Source organism: Thamnophis elegans, chromosome 14, assembly GCF_009769535.1.
Source record: "Thamnophis elegans isolate rThaEle1 chromosome 14, rThaEle1.pri, whole genome shotgun sequence".
In the NCBI taxonomy this organism is placed as follows: domain Eukaryota; kingdom Metazoa; phylum Chordata; class Lepidosauria; order Squamata; family Colubridae; genus Thamnophis; species Thamnophis elegans.
In genome coordinates, this window is record NC_045554.1 from 19,050,771 (window position 1) to 19,070,922 (window position 20,152).

General features: G+C 45.9%; 1 protein-coding gene across 1 annotated transcript in view; it reads right to left on the reverse strand.

Moving 5' to 3' along the window:
- Positions 1 to 20,152, reverse strand: part of TRAF7 (TNF receptor associated factor 7) — a 91,437-nt gene that overhangs the window by 782 nt on the left and 70,503 nt on the right. The window contains 13 exon segments of the mRNA XM_032230242.1: positions 1,359 to 1,478; positions 2,594 to 2,725; positions 2,853 to 2,915; positions 2,917 to 2,973; positions 3,070 to 3,192; positions 4,509 to 4,625; positions 4,910 to 4,949; positions 6,885 to 6,967; positions 10,097 to 10,188; positions 10,191 to 10,223; positions 13,709 to 13,757; positions 15,336 to 15,409; positions 17,688 to 17,905. Coding sequence (XP_032086133.1) covers positions 1,359 to 1,478; positions 2,594 to 2,725; positions 2,853 to 2,915; positions 2,917 to 2,973; positions 3,070 to 3,192; positions 4,509 to 4,625; positions 4,910 to 4,949; positions 6,885 to 6,967; positions 10,097 to 10,188; positions 10,191 to 10,223; positions 13,709 to 13,757; positions 15,336 to 15,409; positions 17,688 to 17,905 — 1,201 coding nt within the window.

Here is a 20,152-nt window from a genome sequence, read left to right on the forward strand (position 1 = left end):
ACCTCAGCAACTTTACATTCTGACTGAGGCTTCCCAAGAGCAGGAAGCAAACTCCTTGCCCGACAAAAACCCCTTTTATTCATTGACTGTGAATTCTGCTCATTCACATCCAGCAAAGTCTTTCAAAGGAGGATTTACAGTCACAGACCTTCTCTGGCTTGGAGAGCTGCTAGGCCGATATTTGCAAAACTTGGCAAGGAGCCTCAGAGAGTCACAAACCAATTAAGTGAACTAATTGTCTCTTGCAAACTCCACTCCCCTTTCACTCCTCTTTTATTTCCTCTGGGAGGGGCAGTTCATTGTCCACCTGTATCCTTACTCCCAAGTCGACCCCTGTTCTTTAGCTGTTCCCTTTCTCTGGCAACTCTGCACAAGCGCACACTGGGAACAGGCTCCAGCTGCTCTTCTGCCTCACTGATGTATGATTCTAAGGGCAGCTGATAACTGGCATAGGGCTCTGGCCCTCTCTCTGCCTCCAACGCAGAGCCCTTGTTTGCCTTCCCCAGACTCCAGGTCTGGCCCAGGTTCCTCCCCAACCTTCTCACTGTCCAAATCTGCTGCCAGCTCTCCTGGCCGCTGGCGGGCCACAACACTTTAAGACGCCTGGACTGCATAAGCACATCATAGCCTGCAAAAGTCCGCCAGAAGGCAGAGACTTGTGACTCGGTCATATTTTGTGCCAAACTAAAGCTCTTCCTAAAGAGGTGATGAGCCCAATCCACTGCTTCCTCCTCCTCCTCCTCCTCCTTCTCCTCCTCCTCCTCCATGTCTCCTTGTGCATCTAACTAGGGCTGCTGAGGTAGAAAGAAAACAAGCTCTTCCTGGTCTGATGCTTCCAGAAAACTAGTGACTGGGCTGGTGTTGGGACAATCCAGCTGGACGAAATTAGGAAGCCAGCTGCAAAAGGTGCTCTGAACCAATTAGAAATTAGATTAACAGAGTTGGAAGGGATGGTTGGACTAGATGACTTCTAGGTCATCTAGTCCACCACCACCACCCCCGCCTAAGCAGGAAACTCTACACCATTTCTGACAGATGGCAGTCCAGTCTCTTCTTGAAAGCTTCCAGCTATGAAGCTCCCACAACTTCTGAAGGTAACTTCTGTTCCATGGGTTGATTGTTCTCACTGTCAGAAAATTTCTCCTTATTTCCAGGTTGAATCTCTCCTTGGTTAGTTTCCATCCATTGTTCCTTCTCTGGCCTTCAGGTGCTTTGGAAAATAGTTTGACCCCATTCCTCCTCTCTGTGGCAGCCTCTCAAATATTGGAAGATTGCTATCCTGTCTCCCCTGGTCCTTCTCTTCACTAGAAAGGGGTCTCTTCCTCTTGCTGAGAGCTCTCCCCTCCCCCAGGAAATACCTTGACGGTGCTGTCGACAGCCCCGGAAAACAAGCGGCCCCTTGAGACGGCCAGCGCTGTTACGCTGCCCTGGTGGCGCAGGAGTGTCTGGGTGCAGATCATGTTGTCCATACTCCATACCTGGAGGCAGAGAACCAGCCAAGATAGTGAAGGGGGGGGTGGATCACCATAGTATGTGGCCTGGATTTAGGCAGATAATGGTGTTGAGCCCTGGATCCCATTTTCTGCCTAACTCCACGCCATGCACAAACTTTGCGCCTCCACGTTTCATGTGGGGCTAGGATGTGCATCAAATACAGCTGAAGGACCTCCAAAACTCAGCCCCCCCTTCAATTGGGGTATTTGGGCAAAAGCTGCTAACGTTCTGCAACTGCATCAGGCACTGCAGACCCATTGGAAGGTTAAGAGTGCAATACTAGGTAGCAGTAGCCATTCTCTATCAGAGCGCAAAGAGAAAATATCTGCTGTGAACTCTGGGTGGAGTCAGGAAGGGCATCCAACCAGTAAAGGCTCAGCTCCATTCTGTTGCCTCGACCCCTCCCCAAAGCGAGGGATTACAGGGGTGTAAAAAGAAAAAGTAAAAAAAAAGGAGGAGAGACCATGGCTTCCACTGGCCTTTCCTTCTCTCAGGGTTTGGAGCAAAGAGACCCTCGGGTTGCATTTTTGTCCCTCAGAACAGTCCTCTCATGGTGGGAATGCCCTACATGATCCCCAAAACTTCTTACAAAATTGAACTTGGGAATGTGTTGCAAGGAGGAACCACTAGAATACAGGGGGGGGGGGGTGGAGAATAATCATACTGTACATACACTTACCATACAAATAATTGAAATGAAATGAAATCCATTTTAGTTCTTTTTCTGCTTGCCTGCACAGTTATTTTTTTTAATCTGTTTGGGCCTAGCCTAACTTTTAAGAAATTGGTTCCAACAGGACAGTGGCCGGAAAGAGCTCCCTCTGTTCTCCTGCAATACCATTCATTCCGAAGGTTTTGGAGATGAGCAAGGAGACACATACACAAACTCCCTCAAGGAGCAGAGGGTGCTGTAGGTAGAGCCAGGCAGCTGAAGAGACTTTGGGCTGGGATTCAGGGACCAGGAGCCCAGCTGTCTGCTTCCTAAGAGAGTTCATCCAATTCTAATAGACATTGAAAGATCTGTTAGGATGTCCCCCACTTGCCAGCGCCTTTTTTCCCCCTTGGTCTTCCTCTCGCCCCTCACCCTGCCCCCACGTACCCGCAATGACCGATCATACGAGGCGCTGAAGACTTTGGTTTGGTCTGGCGTAGAGATGACTGCCAGAGCGTACACAGTGCCCACATGTCCCGTGAGGGTGCGAACCTGCTCTTTCGATTCAATATCCCACACCTGGTTCAAAGGGGAGCAAAGGCCGAGTGTTACCGTCCCATCGTTTCCCCCCTTTGGATTCTGAGGGCTGAAAGGGGCTGCCCAGTGGCCCCACTGCCCCCTTCCAGGAGGCTTTGGTCATCCTTACGTGAATGAGATTTTCGTAAGTGCCACAGACGATGTGATGGTTGGTGACCGCAATGGAGTAGACCGCTTCCCCCAGATGTCTGCAGGACATGGACACATTCCAGGTTCCGGATGTCCCAGATCTGGAGCAGAGGAGAGAAAAGAGATGGTGGAATCTCCTTCCCAGGCTGCCAAGAGAAGCCGCGGCAGGTGGAGGAGCCTCTGAGAGCAACACCTACCTTAATGGTTTGGTAGGAGCCGCTGTACAGGTGATTCTGGGATGCCACAAGCGCCCGGACCCAGTGGTTAAGGCCTGTCAGCTCCTTCTTCAGTTTCAGCTCGGTGCCAACAATGTCCCAGACCTGATGGGCAGAAGGACAGCCAGAATCAGGCCTTCGACAGTGATGGGAGACCGTCCATCCAGCATCCTTCCCACTCTCTCGGACCCTTCCCACTCTCTCAGCCTTCCGAAAAGCCACTAAACCTGGTTGTTCCGGCAGGCCTGGGGCTGGTTGACCCATGAACGAGGTCCAGCCCCACCTAGGTTGAGTGTATGGTGTGTTGCTTTTAAATTTGTTTCCTCTTTCCCTATATTTTAACTTTTTATTTTTACTCTTGTACTTGTAAGCCTCCTGGAGTCCTACGGGATTGGGCGGCATATAAATTTATTAAATTACAATTATTAAATTACAAATCCTGCTCAAACGCAGGACCTCCAACCACCTTCCGATGCCGGTCCGTACCAGGTGTGGGAAACTGAGGCTCAGACTCTCAAGGGTTCCCGCAATTCTCTCAAGTGAGGGAGCCTGGAAAGATGAGCCCTGCTTGGGCAGCGGTTGGAGCCCATCTCTTTTTACACAGGTCTACATTGATATTCCACTTTTCCATCCAGCCCTGTGAGTGAGGCTGAGTCAATCATGTGTCAAAACACTGAAGGTCTTTTCTCACAGGTGCTGGAAGAGGAGAACATTTTTTTCCTTTTAACAATCTTGTAATCCCTTGCCTAGGGGTGGAGTCAGGAGCTGAACCTTTACTTGCCGGATGCCCTTCCTGACACCTGTGCGGAGTTTGCAGCAGATATTTTCTCTTTAATCCAGTGAGAGAAATATCTGTTGCTACCTAGGATCGAACTCATAACCTCCTTATTATGGGGCGAGAGCTCTACCTCTAGGTCACCACACCACCATCAAAAGGAACTTATTAACATAATAATTGTGCTCTTTAGATGTGCAAGAATCCCACTTTCGGTGGCCATAATGCCTGGGGAATTCTGAAGGTGGATTATTAGGCCGAGATGTTCCTTCCCTCCCTGCTCAGGGGGGAAGATCTTTATCCTTGCAACGATCCTGCAATGGGTAATCCTAGACAGGTAGGAGAAGAAACCAATGACTAGGGGAAATGGGGAAGGGTTCAACAAGCAAAGAGAACGGATAATGCAGCAGGTCTGAATGCCAGATAAAAGTAACAGGATATGGAAGGGAAAGGGAGGAGGAAAAAGCAAGGCCAGCTCTCGGGGATCAAGGAAACCCAAAATGAACTGAGAATAATCAACAGAGAGAAGGAAGCAAATCTAAGTGGACAAACCTCTTAGGCTGGGAAAAGAAAAGATCTGGGAATGGAAGGAAAGGACCAAAAAGCTTTCGGTTTTCCCCTGCTCCTCTGCAACAGAAAACGGTACCTTAATAGCCTTCAGGGAGCCACTGAAAAGCATATTGTGCGAGGAGACAAGAGTGCACACGGGATTGTCATGTGCACGAATGGTGTTGACCTTCTGCAAGGTCTGAATATCCCAAACCTGTCAAAAGTCAAAAAGGATAAAGACTGTAAGTGGTGTAAGTGGCTTTACTCCACATAGCACAAGAGCAGGGATGTCCGAACTTGGCAAGATCAAGAATTGCGGACTTCAATTCCCAGAATTCCCCAGCACAACTGGCTGAGGAATTCTGGGAATTGAAAAGTTGCCAAGTTTGGGGACCCCTGCACAAGAGAATGATCAGTGAATTCCTTCTCTCCCCCTCCTGGAGGAAGCCAAAGCAGGTTCCTCCTCCCCTGCCCCTCCTACCAAAATCAACCACTTACAATAATGGTGCAATCAGCTGAGCCGCTATACAGTTTATTCCTGGCCAAAAGAAACAAAAGGAAATCAGAGAGCTAGAAGACAAATTGTTGGCACAATTTTTTTTCTCAAGACGATGGAAAAAGCATACATAGGTAAAACTTCCCTCGGAAAAATGCAGACTGAAACTTCTGTTGTAAAACTGAGCTGCTAAAGAGTTTCCATTATTCTACGAATGGCACACATCCCAAATCCCTTGAAAAACTAGAATAACAGAGTTGGAAGGGACCTTGAGGTCATCTGGTCCAACCCCATGCTCAAGCAGGAGAACCTATATCTGTGATGGCGAACCTGTCAGCCTCTGCTTTGCTTACTTACTGTCAGCTGTCTTGGAAACGGGGAGGGTGGGGGCTTGGTATTTGGGATGGGAATAAATGGTACAGGAGTGAATGGAAAAGGGAGTTTACTTCTGCGCATGGTGGTGGCCAGTGTTTGGACCTGGTCAAGGCCAACCGTCCTGCATACCAACCTGATGATGCTTTTTGGAGATGCACCCCACATGACACCTAAGGGAGTTGCAGATTGGACACTGGGATGGAGTCATTGGAGGGATGGGGCTGGGTTATCATTTGATATGTATTTGTTCGCGCCTTCCGGTTGAGATCTTGCTTTACGTTCGCTGCTATCTTTCATAACCAGTAAAAGTATTTTAATTCTATGAACAATGGAGTTGGGAGTTTTCTTTCTTGGTTATTGAGGGAGGCACGCAGAGCCATTTCTCCAGGCACCCCATGTGTGCCGGATGTGGCACGCAGAGCCATTTCTCCGGGCACCCCAGTTGTTGCCCATTGCTCTTCCGGGTTCTGACGCACATGTGGAATAAGCTGGTCTTCGTGTGTGTGGAAGCACCGGAAACCTTAAGAGCAGCTTCCTGGCACGCATGCCAGAAACCGGAAGACCACGTGACCTGAGCGCATCTGCACATCTGAAACTAGAAGCTCAGCTTCCCAGCGTGTGCATGAGCACCGGGGGAACTGCTCTTCGGGTTTCTGGTGCTCTCGTGTGTACACTCCACTTTTGGCACTTGGTGCCAAAAAGTTTCACCAACACTGCCCTATATCATTTCAGACAAGTGGCCGTCAGTCTCATCTTAACCTCCAGTGATGAAGCCCCCACCGTTTCTAAAGCCAAAGCTCTCCCACTGGTTGACTGCTCTCACAATCAGGAAATTTCTCCTTAGTTCTAAGTTGATTCTCTCCTTAGTTAGTTTCTATCCATTGTTTTTTGTCCTGCCTTTTGGTGCTTTGGAAAATAGCTTGACTCCCTCTTCTTTGCAGCAGCCCTCAAATATTGGAAGAGTTTCTCATGTCTCCTCTGGGCCTTCGTTTGCTACACTAGTCATACTCAATTTCTGCAGCCATTATTCATATGTTTTAGCCTACAGTCCCCTAATCCTCTTTGATGCTCTTTATTGCACTCTTTCCAGAGTTTTATATTGTGGCAATCAAACTGGCTGCGGTATTCCATGTGTGGGCTTTACCAAGGCATCATGAAATGGTGCAAACCGTTCAAGTCATCTTGATTCTATTGCTCTGTTAATGCAGCCTAGGACGACCTTGGCTAAACCAAAAATATGCAAAGCCACAAAAATCCACCTGCAGGAGTTCAGTTTGAATCTAACTTTCAGAAATCAGGTTTTAATTCACATTGTCATTTGGGAAACAAGACATTTCCCCCATTATTCACACAACTTCTTTTTTAATTAGAAGCAGCTTGTTGAGTTTAAGAAAACAAGGAGCAGAACATCTAGCTACCAGTCATTGATTTTATATCAGTGTGTTTTCTCCTTGGCAGCTTGCCATGGGTGGACTTCAACTCCCAGAATTCCCCACCCAGAATTCTGGGAGTTGAAGTCCACCTATCAGCAAGCTGTCAAGGAAGGGAAACTGCTTTATACAGCAGAGCAGCAGAAGGCAATGAGGCTGGCAGCTGACTCACCCCTGGATGCAGAGTGCCAGGACAATTCCATCGTGACCTTCCAGAGTCTTTTGGCACTTGTAAGTGGTACAGGTATCCCACACCTAGCGGGAAGAAGAGGTCACATGACTGGACTCAAGGGCCACCAGATCCAGGGCAGGAAGTCAAAGCGTGTGCCAGGGCTGGGAAGGCAGGAAGCACCCGACCTGTCTCGTGTCCACCTGCTTTCCTCTCTTTCCACCAAAGAAAGGAAACAGGTGGGCAGGTTTGAGAGCTGGACGCAAAGAAGTGCAGCTCCCAGCAGTTGTCCTGATGGCACAGAGGCCAGGAAAGGAGGCTGGAGATGTGTCTGGGAGAGCAGCTTTCCATGTTTACCCCTTCCCCTCAAATTTGGAGGGGCTATGGCCAAATGCCCACTTCTAGGGCCTGTTGTATCCCAGCTCCCCGAACATGACAAGCCCTCTGTTGTTAAATCAATGATTCCTTTATTAGGAATGCCAGCAGCCCCGGCAAAAAGTTTCTCTCTCACCGCAGGCTAACAAGTTGGCCGGCCAGGAGATGAATAACTGTCTGCCATATCAATTCATCTCAGCCCCTGCCTTTTATCCCCAGAGCTAGGGTAGGGCTTCACTAGCAGCAGTGGCTCTTCCATCCCAAGGACTGGCTCATAGATTTCCTCTCCTTTGCCTTGTGTGCATCAGGCACTGAACTCAGCTGTTCCTCCTCTTCCTCATCAGCCACCTCCAGACTTGGGGGCTATTGACTCTCCATCTGAGGGCTGACTGACCGCCAAGGCTCTGCCTCTGTCTGTGTCTCTCTCTGCCAGCCCCATTCCCTCTTCCCCCTCGGAGCTCTCAGGTTGCCTTGATGCCGACCCTGACTCCCAAGCCTCCTCCTCTGATTCGGCTGCTGGAGGGGCCGGCAACCGACAGGCCACAACATGGTCTTGGTGAGGAGGAGGAGAAAGCAGTGTTCAGCCTTCTCTTCCAAAGAGGGGGTGAGAAGGCCGAAAGGGACACAACACCTTGCCTAGCATGGTTCCTTCACAAGAGAGCCCCTTTGGGGAATTTCCAAGTCATCTCTCACTGTTGTGAATACCAGTTGCCAAAATATGAGCTTTCAGCCCTAAATTACATCAAGATACAAGGTGAGAGGACAGCAGAAAAGTCCATGCATGGAGCATCCCGAAAGAGTTGATAACAAGGGTTCCCTCATCATTCCGGTCCCCAATTATGACATACATCACTTTAATTCTGAACAAACTACTGGTTTTAAAAGCAGGCGTTACCTACCTAATTCTACAGCAACTGATGTTCAAATCTGAAAGGTTTTTTTTAAAACAAATTTTCTCTTTGTTGCTTGGCAAACAGAAGCAAGCCACTGGGTTTGAGTAGGGCAGGCTAAGCCTTGCACTGCTCTTCCACGCAGGAGTTAAAAAGGCTCTTCCTCTGACTCTTTCTCCCTTGCTCATTTGGTAAAGTCAACTGGTGGGCTAATGAAAAATCCTCTTAAGGGAAGTTCTATTCCTTACAATTTTGGCAACATAATAGAAGTGGTTTGATATTAAGAGCACTGGTGGCACAGTGGTTAGAATGCAGAATTGCAGGGTGACTCTATCGACTGCCAGGAGTTCGATCCTGACCGGCTTAAGGTTGACTCAGCCTTCCATCCTTCCGAGGTCAGTAAAACAAGGACTCAGATTGTTGGGGGCAAATAGGCTGACACTGTAAACTGTTCAGAGTGTGCTATAAAGCAATATGAAGCATCTAAGCGCTATGCTATATTGCTTTTTTTTTCTGGGATTCTTTTTTTCAGCTCTGTCTACCGCCTTGGATTTCTAAGTGGTCTCCTATCCAAGTGTTAGCACTACTTAGATGTTTCATGATGGGCCAGGGTGATCTAAACTGCAGCCAATCCAAACACTGAAATGCTTTACCTGCTCTGGCCTGGATATTCCTCCCCCTTCCCCAATGATTGCCAGGACTCCATACTTGTGGGCCAAACAGAAGGTTTCTGGGAAGACCAAAGACTTTTCTGTGCTCTGGGTTGAGAATACAGATCACATGTACAACAGCAATCCAGTCAGGTGTCAGAACTGCCTCCTCACTGTCAGCCTGCACTGAATCCTGGGGGCAGCCTTGAAGGCCGGGCAAAGGCTTGGGGGGAAAGTGAAAGTACACTGTGAGAACAGCTCTCTGTTGTTTCTCTGGGATAGAATGATGACAGGTAGAGTGACGGTTTCCAAAACTTCTCTTTTAAATTTGATTGGCCAATGAGAGATACACACAAGGGGAAGGCACTAAGGGGGGGAAGAGTTAACTGGGGAGAATTGACAAATGAACTTTAGTTCTGGCTTTGCAATTGACTTCTAGTACCGACTTGTACTATGTTTCCCAAAAATAAGACATTTACTTTTCTTATTTTCTTTTCACCTCAAAATAAGTGCTTGGCCTTATTTTCGGGGAGGCCTTATTATTTTTGAGGTGCAGGTGGTGGCAGCGTGGTCACTTCATGGCTGTTCCTGTGTTGCAATATTTTTGGGTAGGGCTTATTTTCAGGGTAGGGCTTATTTAGCACATGCACTCAAAAGCCCAATTGGGCTTATTATCCAGGGATGATTGTATGTGTGTGTGCGCGTATGTCTGTCTGTATGTGTGTGTGTGTGTGTGTGTATATATATATATAATATATATGTATGTGTGCGCGCGGTATGTATGTATATGTATGTACGTGTATGTGTGTGTGTGTGTGTGTATGTATGTATGTGTGTGTGTATATATATATATATATATATACATACATACATACATACATACATACATACATACATATATATATATATATATAAAATACATACATACATATTAAGGATGTACTGCTTCACAGTGCTTTTACAGTCCTCTCTAAGCGGTTTGCAGAGTCAACATGTTGCCCCCAACAATCTGGGTCCTCATTTTGCCCATCTCGGAAGGATGGAAAGCCGAGTCAAACCTTGAGCCTGGTGAGATTCGAACTGCTGAATTGCAGTCAGCTGGCAGTCAGCAAAAAGTAGCCTGCAGAACTACACTCTAACCACTGTGCCACAGAAGATACACCTTTCTCAACCAATGGAAGGAGAAGAATCATTTTTACTTAGAAGCCAAGTGGAGCCAGGTTTGACTGACACCTGGTTGAGATGTGAAGAGTCTGTGGAGTACCCCATGCAAAGGCTAAAGTAAGAACAAGCGCCTTGCCTTGATGGTTTTGTCAGAAGAGCCACTGAAGAGCAAGTCACCAATGGAATAGACGCAGAGGCACCAGACGGGGCCCTGGTGGCCAACAAAGTGCCTTTGCACTTGAAAATCTGCTGCGGGTCGTAGGCTGAAAAGGAGGAGAAAAGAAAGCGTGTTAATGTACAAGCAGCCACAGCCCAAACCCTGAGCCTTGGACTACTGTATTTTTGGAATATAAGACGCTCTGAAGTATAAGACGCACCTAGCATTTGGGGAGGAAAAGAAGGGGGGGGAAAACTGCCTCTGCCTCCCAGCAATTTGCCTCCTTGAAACAAACAGCAAACAGTATAGACAATATACACTGTTTGTGGTGTATTTCTGTGCATGTGTGCCTGACCCATAGAAATAGCAAAGGACTGGAGAAATGTACATTATGGGAGTATATTAATGCCCGAAAGTTTCTTAAATGTAGTCACACTAACTCCTCCCAATTATTTAAATAGATCTACTCCAAACGTGACTAAGTCAGGGTCTAATTAGACAACAGGACATTGTCTAATTTCAGACATACTTGTACAGAAGCTGTTAAATTGATATGACTTACTGGAACTATATGTTATTCTCTGCTATTTCAAGCATTTATTTTAAAAAGCTTCTTCATTTTGTTGTCTAGCACAATAATAAAGCAGTCTTTTAAAAAATAAGTCTAATAATTTGAACATTCTATTGGCATTTATAGTTACTGACTTACCTCCTTGCAGCAAACAGCCTGATTAGCACAAGAAAAAAAAATCTGCCTCTGCCTCCAAGCAATTTGCCTCAGAGCAGCAAAGAGCAAGTTTCACTTTCAATTTCAGCATGGGTCTCTCGATCATCAGCTGTTTCAGGCTGCAGGGATTTCCATAGCCTATTGCTTCCTCAACAAGACCCGTTTCCCCTGTTGCTGCAAGGAGGTAAATTGCTGGGAGGCAGAGGCCAAAGGGTGGGGGCTGGTGGGTGGGCCTACATTCAGTGTATAAGACGCACCCAAATTTTCACCCTCTTTTAGGGGGTAAAAAGGTGCCTCTTATACTTCGAAAAATACGGTAGGTGTGGAATCTGGTTCCTTGGCCATGGCCCTTGTAGGTGGGAGAGAAGCAATCAAGGATGGGTGGCTCAAAGCGAGGGACTAACCAGCCCAGCATCTTTTTCCCAAGAAAGAATGCAGCAAACTTGCAACTCTAACTCCAAGGTGCTCAGCCACTAAACAAAGATATTCTACGTATCTATCAGCACTTACGTGATGCAGGTAGTCCTCGACTTAACGACCATCATTGAGCCTCTGATTTTGTTGTTCAGTGAAACATTTGTTGTAGATTTTGCCACCATTTATGACCTTCCGTGCTACAGTTAAGTGAATCACTGCAGTTGTTAAGGTTAGTAACATAGTTATTAAGTGAATCTGAGTTTCCCCATTGTTTATGCTTGTCAAAGTTTGCAAAAGGGGATCATGTGACCCCAGGACACTGCAACCGTCATAAATGTGAACCAGTTGCCAAGCATCTGAATTTTTTTGGAACTAAATTTTTTATTTTCCCTTTCAAATTCATTCACAATATACATTCTTATAATTGCTATTTAACATTTGTCTATTCATCATTAATCTCTATAATTATTTTTACAAATATAGAGAATCCAGTTTGGGTCACTTTCTTGCCACCCATGCCTCCATCTTATTTTACAACAACCTTACTCCTTCCGTTTCTCAACCTCCCTTCTCTACCTTCTTCTTTCCTCCTCTCCTCTTTTCTTCTTCCCCTCTCTTTCCCCCCCTCCTCCTCCTTCTTACCCTCTCTCCCACTCTTAATTCTCCACCCTTACTTCCTCTGCTTTACCCTTTCTTCCTTTTCCCTCCTCATCTCATCAAGCATCTGAATTTTGATCACGTGACCATGGGGATGCTGCAAAGGTCGTACCCTAAATCACTTCTTTTGGTGCTGTAGGTAACTTTGAACTTTGAATGCCTCTAGAACACAGATGTCAAACTCACAGCGTCACATTGCTGTCATGTGACATTTTGTGATGCTTTTCCCATTCGCAGAGCTGGGGTGGGGCCTGCTCGTGATGCATTCGGCCTGCGAGTCGCCAGTTTGAGTCCCCTGCTCTAGAAGGGCTGCTGATCCTGTTGATGACCCTTTAAGGTGCTCCTTGACAGAGGATCAAATTACCAGAAGAACTGCCTCTTCCCAATTACATCTGCCCACTCCACTGGGACAGGCAGGAGGGATACCATATACGGCTATGGAAGTTCTTTCTCCAAGGGAAACATCACCTTTTACAATCTAGGTGGTCTGGCATTTTCTGCTGCCCCCCCCCCCAAGGTGTGGTTAGCCCCATCTCTGCCAGCTTTTTGGAAAGCTTTTAAAACATACTTTTTTCACCAGCCTTGGCGATCCCAAAGAGATGTACGGTGGTTGCATGAGGTTAAGTGATGCATGTTTGTTTGTTCTGCTTTCTTAGAATTGTGTTTATTTTCTTTCTTGGGATAACCGTATAGTTTACAGAGTATAAGACGCACCAAGATTTTGAAGAGGTAAATTTTAAAAAAAGTTTTGCACTCTGCAGACCTCCCAAACTCTCTGCACACCTCATTTTTTTGTGAAAAACGGGGCATGCAGAGAGTTTGAGAGGCCTGCAAAGTGTTGGGGGGGGGGGGGAGCAAAAAAGGCCATCTTTTCGCTTGTTTTTACCCGCCCCAACCCCCAAGAGCACTATGCAGGCCTCCCAAACCCTCTGCATGTCCATTTTTGTGAAGGGGGCGGCGTTTCAGGAGGCCAAAAATGCTGTGTTCTGTGCATAAGATGCATCCAGATTTTCACCCTCGGGGGGGGGGGAAGGGAGGGAGTGGTGAGAAGGTGAGTCTTATACGCCGAAAAATAAGTTATGTTTATTTTATGCTTATTTCATTTATCTTTTGACTGTTTTTAATGTTCTGTGAAGTTTTCGACTCTTTGTTATGTTGTACTTCATCAGAGCCACGTGCTTGTGAAATGGGTGACTATGTGAATATGCTAATAAAATAAATAACCCTAAACCAGGTGGCCTCTGAATCGGATCTGGAACCTTTGCTTTGTTTGAAAAGCAAGTAAGAGCAGGGCAGGCAGAATAATCCAGATTTTAAAAAATGGAGGATCCCAGAGTCAGGGAAAATGGTATTTCAAGCAAAATACTTAAAGCGCTTTTTAAGCTGTTTTGACTCATACAGCCCCACCAGCGAAAGAAAAGGTGGCCAGAAACAAAGTATGATCAACTTATGGTTAAATAAGTGGGAGAAAAGGTCAATCATACACTCTGAAACAATAATTCTTTGAATTATTTTCCAGTCTTTGGGATGAAGGAAAAAACTGGAAAACTGGAAGAAGTTACATAATCTTATCTCGCCTCAGATGATTCAGTGAAATTATTTATTTTGCTTGCTATATTTCCCAACACAAAGATGTTCTTACTGAAGAGGAGGAAAAAACCCAAACCCCAAATGTCTACGTAGTTCTCATTCTGAAAGCAGAACTTCTGAGTCAGTCATTAGAAGTTTTACATGATAAAGAAGAAAAGCTTCCCAGAAGGTCAAGGAGAAAGGAAAAGTAAGATACTCACAGCCCAGAATCCCCATGTTCAGCCGGGCATTGATATGAGACAGTTCATCCTGCAGAGAGAAAGAAGCCACAGGATAAAGGCAATTTTGTTGTATTTAAGTACAATGACAATAAAGATTATACTTCTAAAAAAAAGGGGGGGGAATGCTAATTGTGGCACTGAGGCACGGCAGGAGTAGAAATCCTCTGCTCTGCTTGACAGACGGAGGACAAAATAAGCTTATTGTCATCTTTTACTGTGAGCCCACCAGCCCCACATTAAAAATGAAATTCCGTTGCCCGCTCTCAAAAGAAAGTATATTTATCTACTCATACACATATCCAGAGAACCTTTGCTCAAGAAAATGGTGCTAAAGGCGGGATCGCTGGAATGCCACCCCGAGACCCATCAGAGAAAGTAAATAAGCAAGGGCACAATGGACAGGAGGGAGGATGAGGAGGGAAAGAAAAGGTAAAGCAGAGGAAGCAAGGAAGTAAGAGTAGGAGAGAGTAAGAAGGAGGAGTGACACAAACAGAGGAGAAGAAGAAAGAGGAAGGAGAGGATGAAAGAAGAAGGCAGAGAAGGGGAGGTGAGAGAAGACGGAAAGAGCAGGATTGTTGGAAATAAGATGGAGACACGGGGTGGCCAGAAAGTGACCCAAACTGGATTCTCTATATTGTAAGAAAATAGTGATAAATGTTAATGGTTAACAGATAAATGTGAATAGTACATATAGGAATGTATTTTGTGAATGTATTTGAAAGGAAAAAATAAAAAACTTTTTTTTTTAAAAAAAGAAAGAATTATTAGTCCCAACTTGCATGTATTGGGGCTGCCTGTCAATCAGAAAATGAAGAATCCAGTTGCACAAAGGAGTATTAAAAGCCTAAAAGGCCCAGCTGGTCTACTAAATGCTGAGAAATGACTGAGTTAAAGGCTGAACTGAAGTCGAGAAGCAGGAGTCATTTTTTTTAGCCCCAAGCCACCGTAACGGAGAGCGAGTGCCCACAGCCCGAACCGTGACTGCCAGGGGCACTGGGCAAGGAGCACTTGGATCTGAAGTTGTTCTGTAAGCCATGGCTTCTGGAACCGTGCTGCGTGCCATTGTTTGAACTATAATTTAGTGAACAAATGAAGAGCTGTATTCACACCGCAAATGAAATTCCAAAGCACCAGGGGGCAGAACAAACACAATAGATGGAGAAGCAACCTGCAATTAAGGAGAAACTTCCTAACAGTGAGGACAATTCACCAGTGGAACAGAAGCCTCCAGAAATTGTGGGTGCTTCATCACTGGATGATGAGACTGGACAGCCACTTATCTGAAATGGAATAGGTTCTCCTGTCTGAGCAAGGGGTCCAGTTGCCTCTTGAAAAAAGCATCTTGGGAACCGACAACCTCTTTCCTAAACAATATATAAGCACCTATTAAATATCCTATTGGATATTTATAGATAACTGGGAAATTGGGGGGGTGGGGTGGGTGGGTGGGCCAACAATTATTTGTACTGTTTGTGTAGGGAAACCTCAGATTCGGTTTATGCTACTTCTGTAACCACTGACACTTCAGTAAAGAATATTCTTGGCAAAACTAAAGGGCCAGGAATCTTTCTTTGCTAGATGACGAAGTGGGACGGTCGACACTCACGTTGAGCATGGAGGCATCTCGCCGGAACTCCATCAGATCTTCGCTCAGCTTGCTCTGGTTCTCATCCAGCACATCTGAATGATGAGAGTTAGGAAAACGGGACACGTGACTTCTGGTTGCAAACGCAAATAAATTGGCCTCACATCCAAAACTAACCCAATCCATTTTTGTCTCTTGCTCCAGACAAATTCTGCTGAAAGCTCATGCTTGCCTCCCGCCGACCAGCTTTGGGTCTCTACTGTGCATGCACAGGGGGGACAGGGCACATGAGGGTGATACATGTGCGAAGGGCAGGGGTTCACACGTGCATCAGGGGTGGGTTCCTGCCAGTTCTAAGCTCTTCTACAGAAGAGGTTCCACAAATCTACAGTGCCGTTTAGAAACGGTTCCAGCTTCCTCCTCCCACCGTCTGCACATCATCAAGATGAAGAGCAAGAGGAGGAATTCTGGGAGTTGAAGTCCACAAGTCTTAAAGCTGTCAAGTTTGAACACCCCTGGGTTTTTTTTTCTAAAGGTTAGGGGTGCAAGGGTCTTGTAACTTGACAGTTTTAAGACTTGCGTGCTTCAAATGCCAGAGTTTCTGAGCCACATTTTTGTTGCTAAGCAAGAGCGTGTTAAGTGAGCTTCACCACATTTACAAGTTGGCCACGCCCGTCCAGTCAACACGACTGCCAACCCACTCCCACTCAGTCACATGGCCAGAAAGCCGCTCCCACTCAGTCACATGGCCAGAAAGCCACTCCTACCCAGTCACATGGCCAGCAAGCCACACCCACCAGTCACATGGCCGGCAAGCCACTCCCACCCAGTCACATGGCCGGCAAGCCATTTCCACCCAGTCACATGGCCGGCAAGCCACTCCACAAAGCAGGCCACACCTACAGAAGAGGTTCTAAAATTTTTTGAAACCCACCACTGGTGTGCATGCATGGGGAGTGGGAATGTGGGGGGATGCAGCACCCTCCCCACAGCCTGTTTCTGGTCCCAGGAGGCTGCTGGGAAGCCCCTAGGCACAAAATGGGCATGGAGGGGGATTGTACGCACATGTGCGGGGGAGTACACACATGTACAGGGCAGAGGTGGATTGCTGCTGGTTTTACTACTGGTTTGCTTTGCGCCACGTATGTGTGCGCAGTTCAATGTAAATTGTTCTTTGTGCATGTGCAGAACAATTTACAGTGAACTGTGCATGTGCGCACACTACTGAAAACAACATGCCGGCAGCGACAACCATGGAAGCGGTTTGGGGGCATGGTGAGCTGGGTCACTGCCAGTTCTGCGACCCAGGCCTATATGCCACTACCTGTTCAGACAAACTGGGCCGAACTGGGAGTAACCCATGTCTGATGCAGGCATGTGAGGGGTGGTGTCGCATTGTATTATGGGTTATGGCTTTTGGAACGCAACAACAAAAAGGTTACCCATCACTGTCCTAGAGTCTCTGTTCTCTTGAGCCTCAATGTCATTTTATAAGCAAGTACAAGAATATCTAAAAGAACTGAGTTAAGATGGGATGTTCCTTACACAGATGTAAGGATCACTCAGGAAATGTTGTGCCCCAAGCCCTGCACCCCCTGTTCTCGTTTCTCCTCCCCAGGAAGCCTGGCCCTCTGCCCACCCGCTAGCAGCATCTCCACTGGCCCCGTTAGGAGTCAGGCCCACAGGGCTCCTGCCCATAAGCTGCTCAAAGGAAACAACTCTCCAGCCTTGGGAGGGTCAGAAAACTCCTCCTGAAAGGAAACTGTCCAAAGGTCTAGCTAGGACGATCAGCAACAGGACATATATTTGACTTCTTGGCTATTCTGGAGCCCCCAGTTAATTAATTAATTATTCCCCTCCCTCTTTCCATTTGAATTAGAATTGTGTATGAACATTTTTGGTCCCTAGGAGCTGTGTCAGATTTCTCTTCTTACAGGGGTGGGACTAGGTGGATCTTGTAAAAAAGCAGAAGGCGGATTCTTCCAAGAAACCGCAACTCAGAGCAAAATGGGTTGTTCTAGAATTGTATTGATTTATTTAAGCTCCTTTAAGTCAGTTTTGAGTCCTGGCAACTGCCTGGATGGGTCCCTGCAGTTTTCCTAGAAAAGTTCTTGGAAATGGTTTGCCCTTGCCTCCTCTTCCTCCTTCATAGGGCTGAGACGGACTGGTTTGAGCGGCTTCATGTCTAAGGTGGGACTAGAACTCTCAGCCTCCTGGTTTCTAGCCTGATACCTTAAGCTCTGCACCAAACCGCCTCCCAAGATATTATAGAAATGTATCAGGAGAAGGAGAAAGCAACTCTGGAAAAGAGAGGGGGGGGGAGATTAGGTGGGTCACCTAGGCAGAGCTACCTGCTTTCTTGTAGAGACTCACCAAATTTCAGTTCCAAATTCTTCTCCAGCTGGTCTATCTTCTCGGAAAGCTTGCCCAGCATGGAGCGCAGAAAGGCAATCTCCTGGTCCTTCTGAGCCATGGCCACTTGCATCTCATGGAAGCGATCATCCGTCTGCTGGAGGAACTCCTTCAGACCCTCAAATTTGCACATTTCCAGGTGAGTCTCGTAGGTATCCTGGTTTCCTATGAATGTACACCTGGCAGAGAGGAAGCAAGTTATTCAGGATGAGAAGCTCCTCTTCAAAACTGTGATTTTACCTATTATGATCTGTGCTCACATCAGAGTGAGCTCTAATTTGTTCCACTGCGCTAGACCTGGGGTGCGACACCCGGAAAAAAATGCGTCATCCTTCACTTAATCATCCAAGGAAAGATTGAAGGCAAAGGAGGCCCAGGCAGAAGAAGAACATCAGGGCTTCAAAATCTAAGGGACTGGTTTGAATAAAACTCAACAGCGCTTTTTCGTGCGACTGTTGATAAAAACAGGATCACCAACATCTGATGACAGATATAGCACAAGAAGAAGACCATGCACTAGAACAATTTTTCAGGCCAAGGTTTGCACCTGGCCTCTGAGCAACTCAGATCCACATTCGACAACTAGCTGATAGCAGGAAAACCCACAGACACAACATGGCCAAATAATGCGCATTTTTAAGACTGATGTTTAAAGCAAAATGGAGAGAAAAACAGAAGTCTGCACATATTGCAATTGTACAATGTGGCTATTGGTCTCACATCTCTCAGATATCTATTGCTCTCAGATATCTAAGAGATGCACTGTGCCATCTTCTCATATGCCCAAACTGAACTAATTCTATGAAGAGGTACCTCTTTCTGCTACCCGTTTTGCCTCATTAAATTACAGCCTGTATAATAGATCACAATCACTTGTTGTTCCTCGAGGTTCTATTTCACTGCAAGTTTCTTTTCTTAAACTTATTATTTCTCATCTGCTCTCAAAATTGGGCTTCATTGAAATCCCAGCTCCTGCTTGTGGCAGAATATAGAAAACATTTTGGACATTTCCAAGCCTGTCTGAAGACTTCAGACAAAGGAAAGTAAGGCTTCACAAGGCATTATTCCAAGGTTCTTACTATCAGTGAAGTCCTTTCTTGTGTCCTACTGGCAAGCCAAGCTTCCCCCAGTCAATTTTCCTTTTCTTCTCTAAAACTTAGCCATTCTTCTTAGTTTGTGTCATTTTTAAGTTTAATATCCTTTCATCCAGGTTTTTAATAAATGCTGAACGGCCCTGCATGCAGGAAGGAATCCTGTGGTGATCCCTTACAGCATTTGGACTGGAGTATCTGCAGGTTAGTGGAAGAGATTTTCTCCAGGCTGGAGAGTGAAAGGACGTTGGGAGCACAATTGGTGTTAATAAAAGGATTCATAGCAGTTCTCTGGCTGTGTTGCCTTCGTGCCATGCCCCAAGTCATCACAATTTCTTACAATCCCATCTCTTTCTCCTTGGCCTTTCTGCCCTTCTTTTGTTTCTGACATAACCACCCCACAGAAGAGGCCATTTCTTGTTTTGAGTATTTCTCAACAAGCCTCAGCTTCTCCAAGCTTCAGCATTTCTGGTAAAATCCTAGTTCTAACAAATGTACCTTTTGTATCTTTGGGTCTATATTCCTCTTGCAGTTGCTACACATATTTCTTTTTTCTTTTCATCTGTTAGAAACTGTGGGTCTACCACCCTGCTTTCTAGATGTCTCCCAAGGACAAGGTGGTCACTTCCTTCCAAGGTTCTAAGTCATCTTCACTTCTGTAACCACTTCTTTTTTTTTTTATTTAAATATATTTTTTATTCATTTTCACATTCAATTTTACAATCACTTATATACTGGATATTTGCTATAAGAAAAGAAATAAAATAAAAGAAAAAAGAAAAAAGAAAACACGATTCATCATCATTCAGCATAAGACAAAACCCACCCTGACACTTCCAACCTCCATAAACCCCATCTTCCCCCTCCAACTTTCCTTTCCTCCCTCTAACACTCCCCTTTCCTACTTCCCTTTCCCCTCAAACCTTCCTTCTTACACCTCCTTACATTCCCCTCTCACTCCCTCCTTGCTCCTCCTCTTCTTTCCTTCTACCTCTCCCCTTGGTGTATTCCTTTATTCAACTCTTATTTATTAATATTGAACTATAAAGATAGAAAATAGGAAACAAAATATGATAAAAGAGAAAGAAAAAAAAAAACCAAGGAAAAAAATATAAAGAAAGAAAAAAAGAAAAGACAACCGTATACAAGTGCATTCTTCTTCTTATTGAAACTATATTACCACCACCCACCCACCCCCCATAGGTCCCCCTCCCTAGTCCCCCCCGACTTCCCAGGGCCCACACCTGGCATTGTCCTCTGTCAAACCCCTTCTAAAGTATCTTGTGATCCTATGAATTAAAAATAAAAGTAATATAAGAAAAAAATTGATACAAA